At 45.3% G+C, this 19456-nt stretch overlaps 1 protein-coding gene across 10 annotated transcripts in view; it reads right to left on the reverse strand.

Moving 5' to 3' along the window:
• The window catches only part of RFX2 (regulatory factor X2), an 88704-nt gene that overhangs the window by 32668 nt on the left and 36580 nt on the right, over positions 1–19456 (reverse strand). For 4 of the 10 annotated variants that reach the window (XM_023764639.1, XM_023764638.1, XM_014466469.2 and 1 more), the window contains exons 2-6: positions 14023–14064; positions 10071–10319; positions 7353–7442; positions 5382–5461; positions 3401–3662 (exon numbers count right to left, since the gene is read on the reverse strand). In XM_023764639.1, the coding sequence (XP_023620407.1) occupies positions 3401–3662; positions 5382–5461; positions 7353–7442; positions 10071–10175 (537 nt within the window). In that variant the 5' untranslated portion in view covers positions 10176–10319; positions 14023–14064. Of the gene's footprint in view, positions 1–3400; positions 3663–5381; positions 5462–7352; positions 7443–9818; positions 9864–10070; positions 10320–14018; positions 14065–19456 lie in introns of those variants that run through there. The other 6 variants (XM_014466468.2, XM_014466472.2, XM_014466467.2 and 3 more) reach the window with 6 other exon arrangements.

The raw sequence follows: 19456 nt of genomic DNA on the forward strand, positions 1-19456 counted from the left end.
GAGAGGACAGCAAGCCGCTCTGATGTCGGGGTGATGCCAAAACAGCCTGAAAAGAAAAGGGATGAGGCTAAAACATTACCTTCTATTTCAGATTAGCCCACTACCAAAATAGGAAGATTTTTCTAATCGAAAATCAATCAGTGTAATCTATTATATTAACAGTCTAAAGAAAAAAAACAACCTCATGCCCTGACCAGTTTGGCTCAGTGGATAGAGCGTCAGCCTGCGGACTGAAGGGTCCCAGGTTCGATTCCGGTCAAGGGCATGTACCTTGGTTGCGGGCACATCCCCAGTGGGGGTGTGCAGGAGGCAGCTGATCGATGTTTCTCTCCCATCGATGTTTCTAACTCTCTATCCCTCTCCCTTCCTCTCTGTAAAAAATCAATAAAATATATTTAAAAAAACAACAACAAACAAAAAAAAATACAACCTCATGATCAATGAAGAAAAAGCATTTAACAGAACTCAACATCCAAAAACTCTCTGAAAACTAGGAATAGAAGGTAACTTCCTCAACCCGAAATAGGGCATTTATGAAAACCTACAATTAACATCATACTTAGCAGTAAAAGATGAAAAGATTTCCCCCCAAGACTGGGAACAAGGAAAAGATGTCCACTCACTGCTCCTATTCAACATAGTAGAGTTCTAGCCAGCAAAAAAAGGCAATAAAAAAATGTTACCCAGATTGAAAAGGAGGAAGTAAAATTGCTCCTATTTGCAGACAACAAAAAACTTAGAACTAAAAAGTGAGTTCTACAAGGTTGCAGGACAACAGTCAAAAATCAACCGTATTTTCACATACTAACAATGAACAGTTAGAAACTGAATTAAAAAATCAATACCACTGCTCTGTATGTTCTAGGTTGGGGGCTGTCTGCACGTAAGGCAAGAAGATGGTGGCTGCAAAGACAATGAAAGTTGTTGGAGTCGATCAACTCCAGGCTCCAATTTGTTACGCAAAGTGAAAAGTACATGCTGGGGTACAAACAGACCCTGAAGATGATCAGGCAAAGTGAAACTGGTCATCCTCACCAACAACTGTTCAGCCTTGAGGAAATCTGAAATAGAGGACTATGTCATGGTGTCCATCACTATAGTGGCAGTAATGCTGAATTGGGCACAGCATGTGGAAATACTAGAGTATGCACACTGGCTATCAGTGATTTAGGTGATTCTGGTATCATAAAAAGCATGCCAAAACATATTAGTGAAAAGTAAATCATGCAAGATTTTTCTTTAATAAAACTGGCCAGCGCTTGGTTTAAAAAATAATTTTAAAAAATAAAATAAAGACTAATACCACTTACAATAGCTCCAAAAACATGACATTCTTAAGTATAAGCCTAATAGAATGTGTACAGGATCTGCACATTAAAAATTACAAAATGCTGATGAAAGAAATAAAAGAAGACCTAAGTAAATGGGAAAGCATACCATGTTCATGGACTGAAGACCCAACTCAATTCTCCCCCAAACTGACATACAGGTTTAATGCTGTTTAATCAAAACCTTGCCAGGAATTTTTTATAGATATAGAAAATTCTAAATTTATATAAATAGCTTACACAATACCAAAGAAAAATAAAGTTGGAGGAATCACTCAACAATAAAGCTGTAATTAGGAACAGGCACATAGATCAATGAAACAGAACAGAATGTCCTGAAACAGATCCACACACGACCAATTGATTTTTGACAAAGATGCAAAAGTCATCCAATGGAAGAAGGACAGTCATTTCAGCAAATGATGCTGGAACCACTGGTGGTTTCATATGCATAAAAGTAAACCTCGACCTAAACCTTACATCTTATACAAAAGTTAACCCAAATGAAGCAGATCCAATTACAAAATGTACAACTATAAAACTTTTCAAAGAAAACAGGAGGAAATTTTTATGACCTGGGGATAGGCAAAGAGTTCTCAGGTATGGCATCAAACGTGTGATCTTTTCAAAAAAGAAAAATTAATAAATAAGACTTTATTTTAAAAAAATTATTTTTTTCTGCAAATGACACTTGTAACAGAATGAAAAGACACTATAAAAACTGGGAGAGAATATTTGCAAATTGCTTATCTGACAGGGGACTTATAAAGAACACAAAGAATTTTCAAAACTTAACAATAAGAAAACTAACAATCCAGTTTAAAAAATAGGCAAATGACTGGAACTGACACATCACCAAAAGCATATACAAGGCAAATGAGCACGTGAAAAGCTGCTTACCATCACTAGCAATTAAGAAAATGCAAGTTACAACCACAATGAGATACCACTACACACCTATTAGAATGGCTAAAATGAAAAAATGCTGACAACAAGGAGTGCTGGCGAGGAGTGGAGCAACAGGCGCTCTTACACATCGCTGGGGGAAATGTGAAATGGTACAACCACTTGAGGAAACTGTTGGTGATCTCTGATAAAGTTAAATACACACTTACCATATCAACCAGCAATCCTCTCGTAGCTATTTACTCAAAAGAAAGGAAAACATATGTCCATACAAAAACCTGTCGGTGAGGACTGATAGCTGTATTATTCATAATCGCCCAAAACTGGAAATCTCCCCAACTGCCCTCAACTGGTGAATGGATAAGTAGGAATACTACTCCGCTACGAAGGAGGAGGAATTACTGGCTCATGCAACAACCCGACTGGATCTCAAAGACGCCACACTGAGTTAAAGAAGCAGAACTCAGAAGGTCATTACTGAATGATTCTGTTCATACAACAGTCCCGGAAAAACAAACCTCTAGTGATGGAGAAAGGGTCAGTGGGTGCCAGGGGTTGTGGGTGAGGGGAGGTCATGACTGCAAATACCAGGAGGGAGTTTAGGGGAGACCAACCATCAGGATCCTGACTGCGGCAGTTGTTACACAAACGTGCATGTGTGTCAAAACTCAGGGCTGTACACACAGGAAAGTCACACAGCTCTGTATTTATTTACAAAGTAAAAGTAAATATGGAAACTAGAGTTTTGAAAGGTAAGTTTTTAAAGCAGATGTTGTTTTGGACAGGAGCATGGCGGGAGCAATTCGGCATAGCTCCTAAGAGAAATTTCCTCTTGTTTATTCAGTCGTTTCATATGGGTGGACTGACCTAAGCCTCTCAGAGGCTGATAATAATGATGACATCAGCAGCAGCACATACCAGTATGGAGTTCTTTTTACAAATATGCAGTGTTCGTAATAGCCCATGATGGAAGATTAACGTTTTTGTGTTTTTTTTTTAAACCAGTGGAGGAACTGAGGTTCAAAGATGCTGAGACTTGCCTTGGGTCACAGGGCCTGGCTGGGGCTGGCAGGGCTCCCTTCCAGGGCTCCAGCTGCCTTCCACTCACCATCCCTACTTCTACTGCTAGTCTATCCAGGGTCTATGCCCGAGAGCCTCGTACATACCGTTGCTGGAGACGACCGGGAAGTGTGGGCCAGCGAGTGTCTGGTGCTGTCCATCCCCCCGTGGATGAGATAGGCTCCTGTGCTGGAGATAATGGGGCTCCCCCCGACATCCATGGTGATGCCCACCATGCTGTGGGAGGGGACTGCTGTCGGCGAGGAGCCTGCCACGGTCACCTGGGCGTCGCCCGGGGCCTCGAAGTAAGATGCTGCACTGCTTGTGGCATACATTGGAGGCTCGGGGTTATAGGCATAGGCCGTCCGCCTGTCAGAAAGAGAGAATGTGCCTCCTCTGAGTCTGGAAGGAATCCTGCAAAACTTCATGTCAAAGTGGAAGCCTGATGAGACTGAACATTTGGGGTAAGTCAGACACCAAACGCCTATGCAGCACAGAGTTCAAAGCAATCATCTGAAAATATTCAGGATCACATGCGGACTCAACAAAAACTGATCATTTAAAAATTCTAAGTATGAAGGGGTCATATGAGGGAGCTCTTTCATGGAGACAGAACACTTCTGTGTCTTATTATGGTTATGTGAAATTTATACATGAGCCCCAGCTGGTTTGGGTCAGTGGATAGAGCGTCGGCCTGCGGACTAAAGGGTCCCAGGTTCGATTCCAGTCAAGGGCACATGCCCAGGGTTATGGGCTCGATCCCCAGTAGGGGGCGTGTAGGAGGCAGCCAATCAATGGTTCTCTCTCATCATTGATGTTTCTATCTCTCTCTCCCTCTCTCTTCCTCTCTGAAATCAATAAAAAATATATATTTTAAAATTTACACGAGAAAAAATGGCACAGAACTACACACACACACACACAGAGGAGTCAAAACTGGTGAAATGGAATAAGACCCATGGGCTAGTTAACAGTCTGTCCCAGTGTTACTTTCCTGCTATTGTCCTACAGTAATACTCAAAAAAGATGTCACCACAGGGGGAGACTGGGTGAAGGGTCTCCCATTTTGCAACTTCCTGTAAGTCTACGATTCTATCAAAAAAGGTTAAAAAATGAAATTGCATAATAAAAAGAAATTTCTAAGTGATATGAAGAATTTGTCTAATATTACTTTAACATCTGGATTAAATGCTTAGCTAACTATGTATGTCATCCCATAAAGTTTTAAGTCCCACTCCAGTAATGCTGGCCATTGCAAAAGGCAGCTGGTAATGGTTTCTCTGTGGTGGTAACTAAAGGCTATGACCTGTCCTGAGGGAAGGCCCCCCTAGGTGGCAGGTGGCCCCAACCTCTGGGAGGTGTGCACTCCCATCCTGACCCCCAGTGACATCAGATATAACTGTAATACAATCGAACCCAAGAACTTGACATTGGTACAATCTACACACCTTGCTCAGATGTCATGGGTTTGACACACGCTCACGTGTCTGTGTATGTATTAGAACCTTCAGTGTTGTGCTGTAGAAGCTCACACAGCGCCTTAACCACAACCACACTCTCATGCTTGATCCCTGAACTTTCAAAGGGGAGTTGTCGAAATCAAATGAGCAAAAGGACTTATGTCTTGAGTCCAATGAGCTTCCCGAGAAATGTGTTATTTTCTGCCCCAAGAATCACCTAGTTCACAAGCAGAAAACCCTATAAGTCCCTGACAAATAAAAAATCAAGTCATATCAACATCATAAAAAGCCAGAGGTTAACAAAGGCCAGGAGGAGAAAGCAGAGATAGAAATGGCTTCTGGATTGTGAAGACGGAATCTTTAAACTTGGGTTACGGTTTGTTTTTCTTAAGACTACCTTTTCTAGAAGTAAAAACTACAAAAGTGTATGATTTCTGAAATCTCCATAGGACTGTGATGACCTAATACCACAGTAATGGTTCCAACATAGCACCCAAAGGATAAGGGGGAGGGATTTGTGCAAACACATCCCCAAAAGGAAAAAGGTGGGAGAGTCGTGAAGGAAGGTTCCAGACGTGGCCTGAGGTTCTCTGTGAGGACCCTTCCGAGGGCAGGGAAAACCACGTACAAGGCACCATTCGTGTAGACGGCGTCTCCGCCTTCCACGTACTGCACTTGGGATGGGTACACGTGTTGCACAGGCTGGACCTGAAACATCAGATATTTCGTGTTACACACAGTATAGTCTACTTGTTCATGATTTTCCATAATTCAAGCTGAAAATAACTTGGACTGCCTTTTATTAACATTTAGTACTGCATGACAGTTGGCACGTCTTGAAAGAAATAGGAGAGGCAGTCCTGATCCACTGCTATGCTCGAGGGAAGCCAAGACCATGGTGCCTGTTCCGTGGGGGAAGGAGCCAAATCGACAGCCAGGAAGGGCCCTGGGGCCTGCCAGCCACTGGGTAAAAGGGTTGGTAATGCTGGACAGTGGAAATCAGAGTATGGACAGAATGCCAACCTCTGAGCATTGGACCTGTCATCCACACCCAAGGACAGGGCAGAGGGCTCGAGCTGGTCACTGTCTACATGTCCCCCCTCATGCCCCCTTAGGGTGGCCCTGGTGCCCCTCCCCAGCAGGAGGGCAGGGGTCCTGGAGCCACGCTGGGGAGAGACTGTGAAGGTCTGAGCAGAACTAGAAGAAGCGATGGGCCTCGAGTGAGAGATGTAGACCGAGGGTGATGGGAGGACCACAGAACAGCCCTACCTGGCCCCCGTCAGTGCAGCGCCTCAGCTAATGGCCCACAAGGGACGCTGGCTCTGGTGGTAGAGGCCCAGAGCTCTGCATGGAAGACTTCAGAATCTCACCACAGAGGGAACCTTACCCAATGCCTAATTCAACCTCATTTTGGGGTAACAAAATTAAAGGCTGGGTCCCATCGTGACCTCTCTCTAGGCCTGTGTGTGGAGCTGATTCCCACCTCTGAGGACAACCCAGCACGGATACACTCACACACGCTCAACTCCTGGAGTAATAGCGTATCATGAGGAGTCCAGGGATTACCATGCTGAGTGGGCTTTGCCTTAGGGGACCGAGTGAAATGCACAAGTCACTCCACAAGTCTGAGTTGCCCAGAGAGAAAGTGATGGTGCAGGTCGAGCCCCACAGAGGGGGGAAGCTTCTGGAATCATGACATTAGCCTCCATCTCCCCTCCCTCGAGGAGCTAAGGTTCCCTTCTGGGCCGGCTCAGAACCTTTGTTTCTCCCTGACTCCATAAGCCTCCCCTGGTTCCCCCTACACACACTGCTCATCTGAACAGGAACCCCTGAAGAAAGAAGCGTGTACTCTGGGGTCTCAGCCATCTCTCTATTTCACTCATGGTCCCTCCCTTTCAGGCAGGACCCTGCAAAGATTTTAATTCAGCATCTTTCAGAGCACAAGCCGGAACTTGGCCCAGATCTGGCTTGCCTGTTTTTTGTAAATAAAGTTTTATTGACACACAGCCATGCCCCTTCTTTTTACATCTATGGCTGCTTCTAGAGACAAGGCAGAGTTGAGTGGCTGTGCAAGACACTACCTGGCCTGCAAAGCCAAAAAAAAATGCACTATTTGGCCATTTCCAGAAAAGGGCTGCTGACCACTGTCCTACATTCCATTGACTGACTGAGCTGATGGTCTGGGCTGTTCTTTGGTGGGTGAGCCCACACTTTCGAGGTTTCTTCCCAGATAATTTAATCTCACAAGAGGCGCTTCCTTGGTCATGGCTCTCATCTGAGGGTATAACACTTGCCTGCAGAGGGGTTTGCCTCCCCAGGAGGTTCTGTGTTCCTAATAATCCAGAACTTTTGCTATCTGTTTGCATGTCTAGCTCAGAACCCAGTGCTATATCAAGGGGCTGGCTTATGTCTCATGCATTGAATTTCTGAATGAATGAAAGATCACAGTTGTCTTGGTTTGCTGCAAAACTGAAGTGAAAGATCTTTAAAAAACATAGAAACTTCTGGTAAGGAACTGAAGACATTAAAGAAGGAGCAGCAATGACAGAAAAGAATACATAACACAGAGAGGCCTCCAGATCACATGTGCTGTGGTTACCTGTTGTGGCACCTGCTGGATTCTGGGGAGGGAGATTGGCTGCATCTGGGCCCCTTTGGAAGCCGAGCCCGTTGCCTGGACCAGCACCCTCTAAAGGGAAGGAGAGAGGGACATTCAGACTTGTCAGAGCTTAGGCCTGAAAACAAACACAGAATACAACCACAGCGACTGCCGCCTGGCCTGCTGTTGCTTTATTGGACACACAAAACTGAAAATGTGAAGGATCAAATGAACGCCAGAGTCAAAAGAGAAACAGGAGTGTTTTGTTTACATAAAGCTGGGGCTTTAGAAATCAATGACTTCAATTCTGTGATTTTCCAAAGTGGACCCTAAATGTCACTGGTTGTGGTGATTCTGCAGTGCTTTGCCTTCTAAACACCACTGTATAAAAAGAGATCAACAGGGACCAGGCATTCTATGAGCTCATGATCAAAGACAAAAAGAACATAAATGGTGCAAATATCAATGGATGAATAGATACACACAATGTAGTCTCTCCTCACAATGAAATATTACTCAGCCCTAAAAAGGAGGAAAGCTGATAGGTGCTACATGTGGATGAACCTTGAAAACATAATGCTCAGAGAAGCCAGACACGAAATCACATTGTGATTCCATTTATGTGAGATGTCCAGAGCAGGCACATCCACAGATACAGGAAGTAGGTTTATGGTTGTCAGAGGCTGGGGAGGGGGATGAGTGACTGCTATGGGAGACAGGGTTTCTTTTTTGGGAGTGATAAATGTATGAAAATGCTACTTCTTTGTTTGCTTTATAATGGTGAATTTTACATGATGTGAATTTCACCTCGATTAAGTAAATAAGTAAGAACATTAAGGATTTGCATTCATATGCTCTAAAGCTGAGCTGTCCAATATGGTAGCTACTAGCTGTGTAGCAGTGTGGCCATTTCAATTTCATTCTATTTAAATAAGCTGTAGCCGAAACCGGTTTGGCTCAGTGGAAAGAGCGTCGGCCTGCGGACTGAAAGGTCCCAGGTTCGATTCCAGTCAAGGGCATGTACCTGGGTTGCGGGCACATCCCCAGTAGGAGATGTGCAGGAGGCAGCTGATCTATGTTTCTCTCCCATCGATGTTTCTAACTCTCTATCTCTCTCCCTTCCTCTCTGTAAAAAATCAATAAAATATATTTAAAAAAAAAAAGCTGTAAAATTCAGTTCCGCAGGTACACTGGCCACATTTCCAGTGCTCAGAGCCACGTGGAGCTGGTGGCAGAACACATCTGTGTCTGCTTAGTGGGAAGTTGTGTTGGGTAGTGTAGGAGGGCTGAGACGGGAAACATGGACAATGCACCATAGGAACTGAGCTGCAAGAATTCCTCTTTCTGACAAGGAAGCCTGGGGTGTTCATTGTTCAGGGAACAAAACACAGCTTGTGGAGAGGGCGCTGGAGGAAAGGGAGTCCCCTGCATAGGCAGTGGGGAGGCTCAGCTTTGAGCAGCAGACAGTGTATGTGGGGACAGAAGGGGAAAGGCAAGGGGGGTGTGGATGTTGCCAAGTGGGAGAGGGGGCACCTGGACGCATCTTTAACAGGGACGGAAGCCCTGGAACCTGGGAGAGACACAGTGGCCATGGCAGGACCCATTTCACCCACTCCCACGCCCCCTCTGGCAACCACCAATCTGTCCTCTATCTATGAGCTTAATGTGTGGGTTTTTGTTGTTGTTTCACATATAAGTGGATCATATGGTACTTGTCTGACATCTCATTTAGCATAATTCCCTGTAGGTCCCTCCATGTGGTTGCAAATGGCACAATTTCATTCTCTTTATGGCTGAGTAATATTCCATTGTATCTATGTATCACATCTTCTTTACCCAATTGTCTGGATGGACACCTAGCTTGTTTCCATATCTTGGCTATTGTAAATAATGCTGTAATGAACAAGGGGCACAGATATCTTTTTGAGTTACGGTTTTTATTTTGACACAGCCTTAATGTAAAAATTTTCTCCACAAATCCTATATAATAAAAGCCTAATATGCTAAGTGTCAGGTCGTCTGTTCAACCAATCAAAGCGTGATATGCTAATGATATGCTAAGGCTGCTCAAACACTCGCTATGACGTGCACTGACCACCAGGGGGCAGACACTCCAACTGGTAAGTTAGTTTGCTGCTGGTGTCTGGCCGATTGGGACTGAGCGAGATGGGCCAGACACACCCTGAAGCCCTCCTGTGGTCCCTCCCTGCTGGCCAACCTCCTGCGTCTCTCCCCGGCCCCAATCGTGCACTGGTGGGGTCCCTTGGCCTGGCCTGCACCCTCTCACAATCCAGGACCCCTTGGGGGATGTCGGAGAGCCGGTTTCAGCCCAATCCGCAGGCTAGGCCAAGGGACCCCACTGGTGCAAAATTTGTGCACCGGGCCTCTAGTTTTAAATATATCCATTCTAATGCTAGATTCAATTGTGAACCAATACTGAGAATTTTCACTTATCATTTGCCTTACCCATAAAGTCTTTCTGTGTAAAAAGGTCATTCCCAAGGTAGAAGAAAACTTCCCTTAAAAGAGAAGAACAAACTAAGTCAGATTTGGTGGGGGAGACAAGAGAAGGAGCAGCTATTTCAACAGCTCTAACCTTGGGGCTGAGAAGGCAATTCAGGAGAACACAGATTCCTCCCTGCTGAGTCAAGTGCTTTTCAAAACCACAGTGGATGCAACCACACCGGCCACACTGATCTTCCCGGGCTGGTCTGTTACCTGCGGGGAGGCTGGCACTGGCTGGGCCACAGGCGCCTGGGCAGCCGCTGACGAACACAGAGTCACAGAAGCTGGTGAGTCCGCTGCACCCTCTGAACTCTGCATGCTCAGTTCTGAAGAGAGGCGGAGAGAGGGTGAGCGGGCAGGGCTGCAGTCATGAGGCCCACAGAGGCAACTGCAGATGCAGACAGGACAGGCGAGCGGGAGTTCCCGATAGCCTTCCAGGTTCAGAGCAGCGATCCGGCCAGGCTGGGTAAAGAACGGGGAATAGGTTGCGTAATTGTTCCAAAGAAAGGGAGGGGGGAGGGGGCAGGGACTGTTCTTCCAAATATTAAACCAAAAAGTAGCCCTGCAGGAGTTCCTTAGAGGCATGCGGGGACAGTGGACACTGTTTGTCCCTGTTCCAGGCTGATCAGAGTGAACTATTTTCAGGACTCATGGAACTATTTACTCATGCACCCAGCAAGCCAAAGCCCCTGGTGGGTGCTTTCTGTTTGGGGAGCTTGGCAAATGATCTCCTCAGGCAGCGTCTCTCCCCTTGGCCCTATGACACTGGGGCTGGATCACTGTCTGGGGGGCTCCTGGGCACTGAGGGTGTTGAGTAGCATCCCTGACCCCCACCCGCTAGATGCCAGAAGCACCCCCTCCTCAGGTGGCGACAATCAAGAATGTCTCCAGACATTATCCAGTGTCCCCTGGGGGCAAAACTGTCTCCCAGTTGAGAACCACTGACCTAGGGAGAAAAAAGGTGATGTACAGTGACAGTTAAGAAACACTGTGCTGGGCTGGGTACAAGTCCTCAGGAATGCCAGCAGTAAGTCAAAATTGCCCTCTGTACCTAGAGATCTTTGCCCACAAGAAAGCATAAGAATGTATTTCTTTGTAGCCAGATGCATACGTCTTTCAAATAGGTAATTTAAAATTCTCTACAAAAAGACTCAACAGTGAAATACACAAACTGCAGAGAGAGGAGGTGGCTCTGCAGTCCCTACCCTGTCCTGCCCCAGTTCTGAGCATGCCACCCCTAAGAGTGGAGTCTCCTGGCTTCTGCCTCACATGCAGGCCTGAATGGCACAGCACACATCACAGTGCCCAGGATATAGTGCCAGAACTTTCATGTTTCTCTATCACCCCAAGAGTTCCCAGCTGCAAGAATGAATAAAAATTTTTTTCAAAGCCTTTTTTTTTTTAGTGCAGAAAACAACTGGTAACAATAAAATAACTTGCCGAAGGGAAGTAGAAAGGGATATGTGTGGGTTTGAATCCAAATGTGTTAGTTTAATCTCATCTTTATTGACGGATTATTCCATGACTTTCTCTAGTCCCCTGTCCACAAGCCTTTGGTACCATGAGAGCCACTGCATAGATCGTGGTCTGTGTCTGTGGCATCTTTGTTTCCTGTGAGCCTGACTCAGTTCTCAACACTAGATGTCCCCAGCACGCCATGGTGACTGGCACCTCCTCCTTACTTTGCCTTTTTCAGAGAAGACTGTGGCTTTCCAGTCCTGTGTTTCCAACTCTCTCTGCCTTCCTGACAGAATTGACCTTTGGAATATTCTGCTGGAAATTGCTTAACCGAGGACTCTTATTTACAGTTTTCCCTAACACTTAAATCAGTCATTTACACTCTATATACCACTTTGTTCCCATTTAAAGCCAAGAAGTGGGTAACTTCAGTGACACTAGGAGATAAGTGGACTAGAACTCTTTGTGAAAAGAATCTACTAGCAACAAAGTGAGAAAGCTGACTTCACTGAGATCACTTCTTTGTTCCAGAGGCCCAAAGTCTAAGCCTTAGTGAAGCAAGGAGAGGTGTGAGAGCGTTGGGGATGGACAGTGAGTCCATGCTCAGCTTACTGTGGCCAGAGTACACTTTCCAGAAAACAAGTTATTCCATATCATGTGGAGTTTTCATGCTAACGTGTTCCCTGGTTTAGCACACTATTTACTATGCACTGTCTGAGTTGATTGCATTGTTCAGCTTATATTGTTTAGGCCAGGATCAGCACACTTTCGCTGTAAAGGACCAGAGACATTTTGGTCATTTAGTCTCTGCGGCAACTATGAGACATTGCCATCATGGCACAACAGCAGCCTTTGCTGACATGTAAATAAATGATCTTGACTGTACTCTAATAAAACTTTATTTCCAAATACAGGCAATGGGCAAAGGTTGCTGGTGCTCGGTCCACATAATCTGGGTTTGATAAAGTGATGTGGTTTTGGAAGATGGGTAGAAAAATCACACTGTCTTGATTCAAAACCTGGAGGTCCACAGGCCCTTGATCTAGTGCAGTGATGGCGAACTTTTTGAGCTCGGCATGTCAGCATTTTGAAAAACTCTAACTTAACTCTGGTGCCTGTCACATATAGAAATTTTTTGATATTTGCAACCATAGTAAAACAAAGATTTATATATATTTTTTAAAATATATATTTTATTGATTTTTTACAGAGAGGAAGGGAGAGAGATAGAGAGTTAGAAACATCGATGAGAGAGAAACATCGATCAGCCGCCTCCTGCACATCTCCTACTGGGGATGTGCCCGCAACCAAGGTACATGCCCTTGACTGGAATCAAACCTGGGACCCTTCAATCCGCAGGCTGACGCTCTATCCACCGAGCCAAACCGGTTTCGGCAAGATTTATATTTTTGATATTTATTTTATATATTTAAATGCCATTTAACAAAGAAAAATCAACCAAAAAAATGAGCTCACGTGTCACCTCTGACACGTGTGTCATAGGTTCGCCATCACTGATCTAGTGCATAGTTCTTGTGGCCATATCTCACCAACAGGGCAGGGCTGGAGGGGGCTGCAGAGGGTAACTCAGATTGTTAGGAGGGTGGAGCTGCTAACATTTAAAGACAAATGGAAATATCAAACACTGGTCTGAAATGACAACAATGGTGCTCTGAAGCTTATGAAGTCACGTTGATTCACCAAACCGTGGAACCCCAGAAGCCAGGTGCAGCCCTTAAAACTTAAGACAGGAGTTTGGGCACAATGGACAGATAACTTTGGGGAGTTGTAGTGCATTGAATAGTGTTTCCTCAAATTCATGTCCACCTGGAATCTCAGAATATGATTTTATTTAGAAATAGTGTCTTTGCAGATATAATCAAGGTAAGGATTGAGATGAGACCATACTGGATTAGGGTGGGCCCTAAATCAAATGACAGAGTTCTTATGACAGACAGAAAGGACACACAGGGAAAAGGCCGCGTGAAGACAGAGGCAGAGATTGGAGTGATGTAGCTACCAGCCAAGAGACAACTAGGATTGCTGGGAGCCACCCAAAGCTGGAAGCGGCAGGAAGGATCCTCCCCTAAAGGGATCATGACCCTGCCAACACTTTCTAGTCTCTGGAACTACAAAAGGATAAATTTCTGATGTTTCAAGCCACCCAGTTTGTGTTACCCATACACCCCAACTCAAATAGGGGTCCATAAGATGAGGAGCACAAGGAACCAGTAGGGACCAGGACATACCACAAGATAGTTTTGGTGTAGTGCTTCAGTGCCATGCACAACTCAGGCAGTTGATACATACTGATCAAATGAATGAACACTTTAGTAACTCCCCAGTATTACATCTGATATTGAATTATATAAAACTAGCTAGTGAGACTGTGAGAATCTACGACAGTACTTTATAAGACAGATAATAATACACAGATTCAGATTTCAAAAGGCAGTACAGGTGGGAAATATAAATAAGTTCATAAAGGCTTCAGAAAATTTTAAATCTACTTTTAGGATGTCTGGGACTATTTTGGGAAATGTAGTGACCTTTGGAGACTGACTGCTCTACTCTCCCTGAACACCTCCCTTGATGCTAGTATCAGACACACAGACTGACAGACACTGTGTGAGCCAGCTTGGCTGCTCCGATATATTAACACACAACACGCCAGTCTGCAGAGAGCATGGAATCCTTCCTTACCTACCGGAGATAATGTTGTAGGTTGCAGATAAGCTGATCCAGTTTTCTGAAATAAATAAAAAAAATGGGGTTCATTCATCAAAGGATCTTAGCGCACCAAAGTTTAGGATTTTTAAAAAAGGTTTTTAAAAGACATGCAAGAGAGCGCTGTAATGGTGGGGCAGATTGGTTGGACTAACCCTCCTACAGATAACAATGATAAAATATGGGCAAAATATTTTTGAAAAAAGAACTATTTAAAGTCACTGGCTATGCTGCGGGGTGGAAGCGGGCAGGGAGAAGTCAATGGGGAAAAAGGAGACATATGTAATATTTTCAACAATAAAGAATTTAAATTAAAAAATAAAGTCCCTGGAAGGTGACCAAAGCAGGCAGACACTGCCGGGAGTTCACCCCTGAAATACCACGGTCACAAGGTCAGATCAGCAACTCTGGCTTTTGGCCCTGGGGGCCAACCAAATCCGCAAATGCTAGGGTAGCAGAAAGCAGCAGCTTATTGTGTTGAAGCGTCAGAGGAAGAGAGAGAGGCACAGAGGGGACGAGCCCCCAGATGCAACTACAGAGGCCCCCACATCTTTTCTTTCTTTTTATCCTCACCCCAGGATATGTTTTTATGGATTTGAGAGAGGGAGAGAGAGAGAGAGAGAGAGAGAGAGAGAGAGAGAGAGAGAGAAATGTTGATGCAAAAGAGAAACACTGATTGGTTGCCTCCAACATGTGCCCCGACCGGGGATTGAACCAGCGACCTTTCAGTGCATGGGATGACACCCAAACAACTGAGCCACACCGGCCAGAGCACACCCAAATCTTTAAACCACACATGTGTGTGGGAGACACCAGGGACCTTGGAGAAAAAAACAGCAGCTTGAAGATGAAAAAAAAAAAACACTAAGAAAAGATTTCAGCTGTTGCCCACTGCAGGAGTGACAGAGTTTGAGCCCAGCCAAGTTAAATGCTACCAGGGGAACATGGCAGAATCCAGAGATAATACAACATCTTTTTCATGATGTCCATGACCCAATAAAAACTGTTGCTGTGAGAAGAAATAGGATACTGTCATCCATCCTCAAGGAGAAAAAAAAGGAGTCAATTATAAGAAAACCAATCCAAGTGATGCAGATAAAGCAGCTACTAAAAATATGCTCAGGAACTTAAAGGAAATTATAAGTACAATGAATGAACATGTGGGAATTTCAACAAAGGAAGAGAAACTATAAAACAGAACCCAACAGAAATTCTGGAGCCCTAGCCAGATTGGCTCAGTAGACAGAGCGTCGGCCAGCAGACTAAAGGGTCCTGGGTTCGGTTCCAGTCAAGGGTATATACCTCGGTTGCAGGCTTGATCCCCGGCCCTGGTTGGGGCACATGCAGGAGGCAACCAATCGATGTCTCTCTCACATTTATGTTTCTCTCTGTCTCCTCCCCTCCCTTCCACTCTCTCTAAAAACCAATGGAAAAATATCCTCTGGTGAGGATTAACAAAAAAACAAAAAGAAAGGAATTCTGAAGCTGAAAAGAAATTTCACTGAAATGGAAATTTCTCTGGATATGTTTAACAGCTGATTATCAGAGATGGCAGAAGGAAGAGTCAGTGAACTTAAAGATAGATCAATAGAATTTACCCAATCAAAAGAACTGAGGGGGAAAAAATAAAGAGAAATAAGAAGTCTAATGTACATGTAATTGGAGTGCCAAAAGAAAAGGAGAGAATGAGAGAGAGAAGAGATATATTTAAAGAGTGACTAAACATCACTTAAATTTGGTGAAAGGCATCAACTTACAATTACAAGAGGCTCAGTGAACCCTAAGAAGAATAAATAAAAAGAAAGCCAATTGAGGTGATATTAAACTGCTAAAATGAGAGAGAGAGAGAGAGAGAGAGAGAGAGAGAAACATTGATCGGTGGCCTCCCGCATGCTAGGTATGTGCTCTGATCGGGAATCAAAGTCACAACCTTTTGATGTACTGGATGACGTTCCAAACAACTGAGCCATTAGGCCAGGACAATGCAAGAATGTTTTATTGCTGGTTTGCCATGCTAGCAGCCCTTGAAGAGCAGTAGTTCCAGCGGTCCTTCCAGAAGGTGTGAGGCTGGAGTGACTCCACCTGGTAGAACATGAAGCAGCAGGGGAAGGGAGGTGACAAGGGCACCAATTGGCCACATTCAACATGAAGTTTGAGAATCCCCTGTTCCCACTCAGCAGGGTCAGGCTCCTTGGTGATCAAGGTCACCCTAAAACAGTCTCATAGATATGAATGCATGCCTGTGCTTCTGTTCTGAACTTAAACTTGCGATAAGAACTGGGAGCCATTCAGTCTGTCTCTGTTACATTCATTTGTCCTCTCTCCTGTTTTTCTTCCCAAGGCAGGAACCCAAGCATTCTTTCTCTGATTCCCTTCATCGGTGGCCCCTCTAGACTGGGGTCCAGAGGCCTTAGGTGGACCAACACAATGGAGAGGGGCCTCAAACACGACCCAGCCTGGCCAGGTAGGCCCAAAGCTCCTGGTTGCTCAGAAACACACCTGGTGTGTTGTTTATAAGCCGAGCACTTTTCATTTGTCATCTGGTCCAAGATAAGAGCAGACTGGAGAAATAAGTGGGAAAGCACAGCCTCATTGCTGTAGCTTCCTCTCCTGGGCGGGCACCCGCATCTAGAAGGCACATCTGACTTTTTGGAGATGCTGCCAACAACACCCACCAGTGAGGACATGTGCTGAGGTATGTGAGGGGGCACGGCAGACCCATGGTCAGCAGCCCCGGGTTGCGGCCTCCATGAATGAATCTGCCTGGGCACAAAGGAAAGAGACTTCTGTTTACAGGAAAATACTCTGGTTACCTAGTAACCAGTAATGACAGGAAAGGAAATGCAGGAAATGCTGAGGGCAATCTCTGCGCCCGCTCCTGGCCTGACACTGACTCACCAGGACCTGAAGCAATCTCCTTTCATTCGTTCTTTCATATGCCAAGCGGGGAACCACCTGCCTGACAGATATTTAGAAAACATTGGTCATCTTTGGGTAATTAGAGAAGAGCACACACTCGTTTTTTAGTTCCCTTCCTTCTGATTGGCTAATTAACTTCCCCTTTGGAGAGCCACACAGCCTTTTACTTTTACTTTGGGGAGAGACACAGGTCTCCTCAGGCCATCAGTTCCTGCTCTCCTGTTGCTTGGTGGCATCTGGATGGCACCAGGGTTCATTTTCCCCCCAAAAGGCAATTAATTTCTTATGACCAAGAAGCAACAAGTCCAGAACACTCTCAAAAGTTCTTTCAAACCCGGGTCTCGTGACACTTGTACTGATATTCCCAGTGTGCTTACAGCGACCAGAAAAATCAGGTCCATACCCTCTCTTGCACCCTCTTCAATCTGAGTCGGGGTCTAAGGAGCAAGTACTGAGTGGTTTATGTTCTGTCTTAACTGTCCCCGATTGCGGGAAGCCCCTGCCAGCCCTCACCGTAGCCCTGCTCAGTTCTAGGCACCAAGAGGAGATTCCCACGTTTGAGGAACTAAGTTTCCATCTCTCCTTGCCGAAAAGTGGATGCTTTCACAGTCCATGATGGCAGAAACCATGTCCTTTCTCACACTTGGCCCAGCAGACCCAGCAGACACTAATGCAGGCGTCTCGGGTCCTGGGCACTGTGGGGTGCTGAGAGGCATCCCTGGCCTCTGGGAGCACCCCCTGCCCACCCTGACTCTCTAGACACTGCCAATGTTGCCTGGAGGGCAGGATTGTCCCGAATGAACATGCGACATTTAAACAAACATGCGACATCTGAGAAATGAGCTGGATAAATGTCACTTGAATGAAATGAACTTGTTGACAGGTTAAGAATAACAAAGAGGGGGCTATAGTGACCCGGACATGAAATTGTTACAATCTGTCAGACAATGAGTGTGCAATTAGAGGGGGGAAAACGAGGGACCTTTTAGAGGCTCCCCACCATTTCCAAGAGAATCCAATTCCAAATCCCAGCAAGGGCAATTCATTAGTCCTTTGCCTAAACTTTTGGGGCATCCTGTCATTCCTCTGGCAAGTCTTAACTTTTTTCTTTTGCAGTGGACTTTGAGGGATCAGAGCTGGCCCTGAGTTTCTCTGGAATAAAGTATCTTCAGAGTTCAAATTCCTTTTTCTTTTGGTAAGAACTGGGCATCTGTTCCTGTTTTCTTCTCAGCAGCCAAACTTTCCCTCTTTTTCCAGCAGAGGACCAGGCCCAAGCTCTGAAAACTGGGCTTGGGGCAGGAGGCAGACAGGCCCCTGTCGGCTCCTGAAGTCACAGGCTGTCATCCTCTGTCACATGGGACAGTTGCCTTTCCTCCTGTCCTAATGGGAACACTCTCTTACTTCCCTCTTAAAGCACATTCAACTACTAATGTAAACTGTCCGAGCTCAGGTCTGGCTACCTCATCTTAAATGGGATCTGATTTTAGTTGCAAGTGACAATGCCATGTATTCAGGGAAAAATGGGAATTAAAAAACCTTCACTGACATTTTCACCCAGCAAATGTTTTAGGCAGGCTTCTGATACCAGCTCTAATTAGTAAAAACTTAAACACCACAAGACTTGGTGTCCAGGAAATGAAAAGTCTCCCCAGGTTGGGGCCGGTGCCCCAAAGTTCATCACATGAAAAGGAATGGGAACTGGTGCTGTGTGGGAGACCAACTGTCAGCCGCTTTGTGCTGAGAAAGTGGGCAAAGAAAGTGTTGTACACTCACACATATACACACAAACACACATACACACATGCTCATGGATGCACACACAAACGTGTGCACACAACACAATGCATATATATGAATGCACACATATGTACACACAAACACATATAGAAACCATACATATACACAAACACATGTGCATGTACACAAGTACAGCACAGGCTAATACGAGAAAAATATCCCAAACCACTTAGACAACCTGTTGCCACGTTCTTACTATGGACATTTTTCTATTAAACTGAATGTTGACTGGTCCCAATAGGGAAAAAATCAGTGATTCTTACTGTAAAAAGGGTGACACACCTATGTTTACATATTTGCACGTGTCTATGGGAGAAAAATCTCAGAGTACAGGTTTTGCTCCACAGATAACGTCCTCAAATTGTAACCCCCTATCACCCACTTTCTGACACAGCCTATTCTCCCTACCTCTCAGCCTGCACCCCACTACCCAATACCCCATGCCCTTTGCCCCTTCCCCTCAGCCCACGTCCCTCCATCGACCCAGATCCTAACCCCACCATTTCTACTCCTCTCTTCCTCCCATCATTCATTGCCTATGGTGGCTTTCCTGTCGAGACAGACTGGCAGAGCCTATTACTCTCTGGCCCTTCCCAAAGTTCTGATCCGGGTGTGAGCATGTGTCCCAGGGCCTTTGTCTCCACAGAGGACCTGCTGACCAGGCTGCCCTCTGCCTTCTGCTCAGGTCCCATTCTTGT

Source organism: Myotis lucifugus, unplaced genomic scaffold (genome assembly GCF_000147115.1).
Source record: "Myotis lucifugus unplaced genomic scaffold, Myoluc2.0 scaffold_341, whole genome shotgun sequence".
Taxonomy (NCBI): domain Eukaryota; kingdom Metazoa; phylum Chordata; class Mammalia; order Chiroptera; family Vespertilionidae; genus Myotis; species Myotis lucifugus.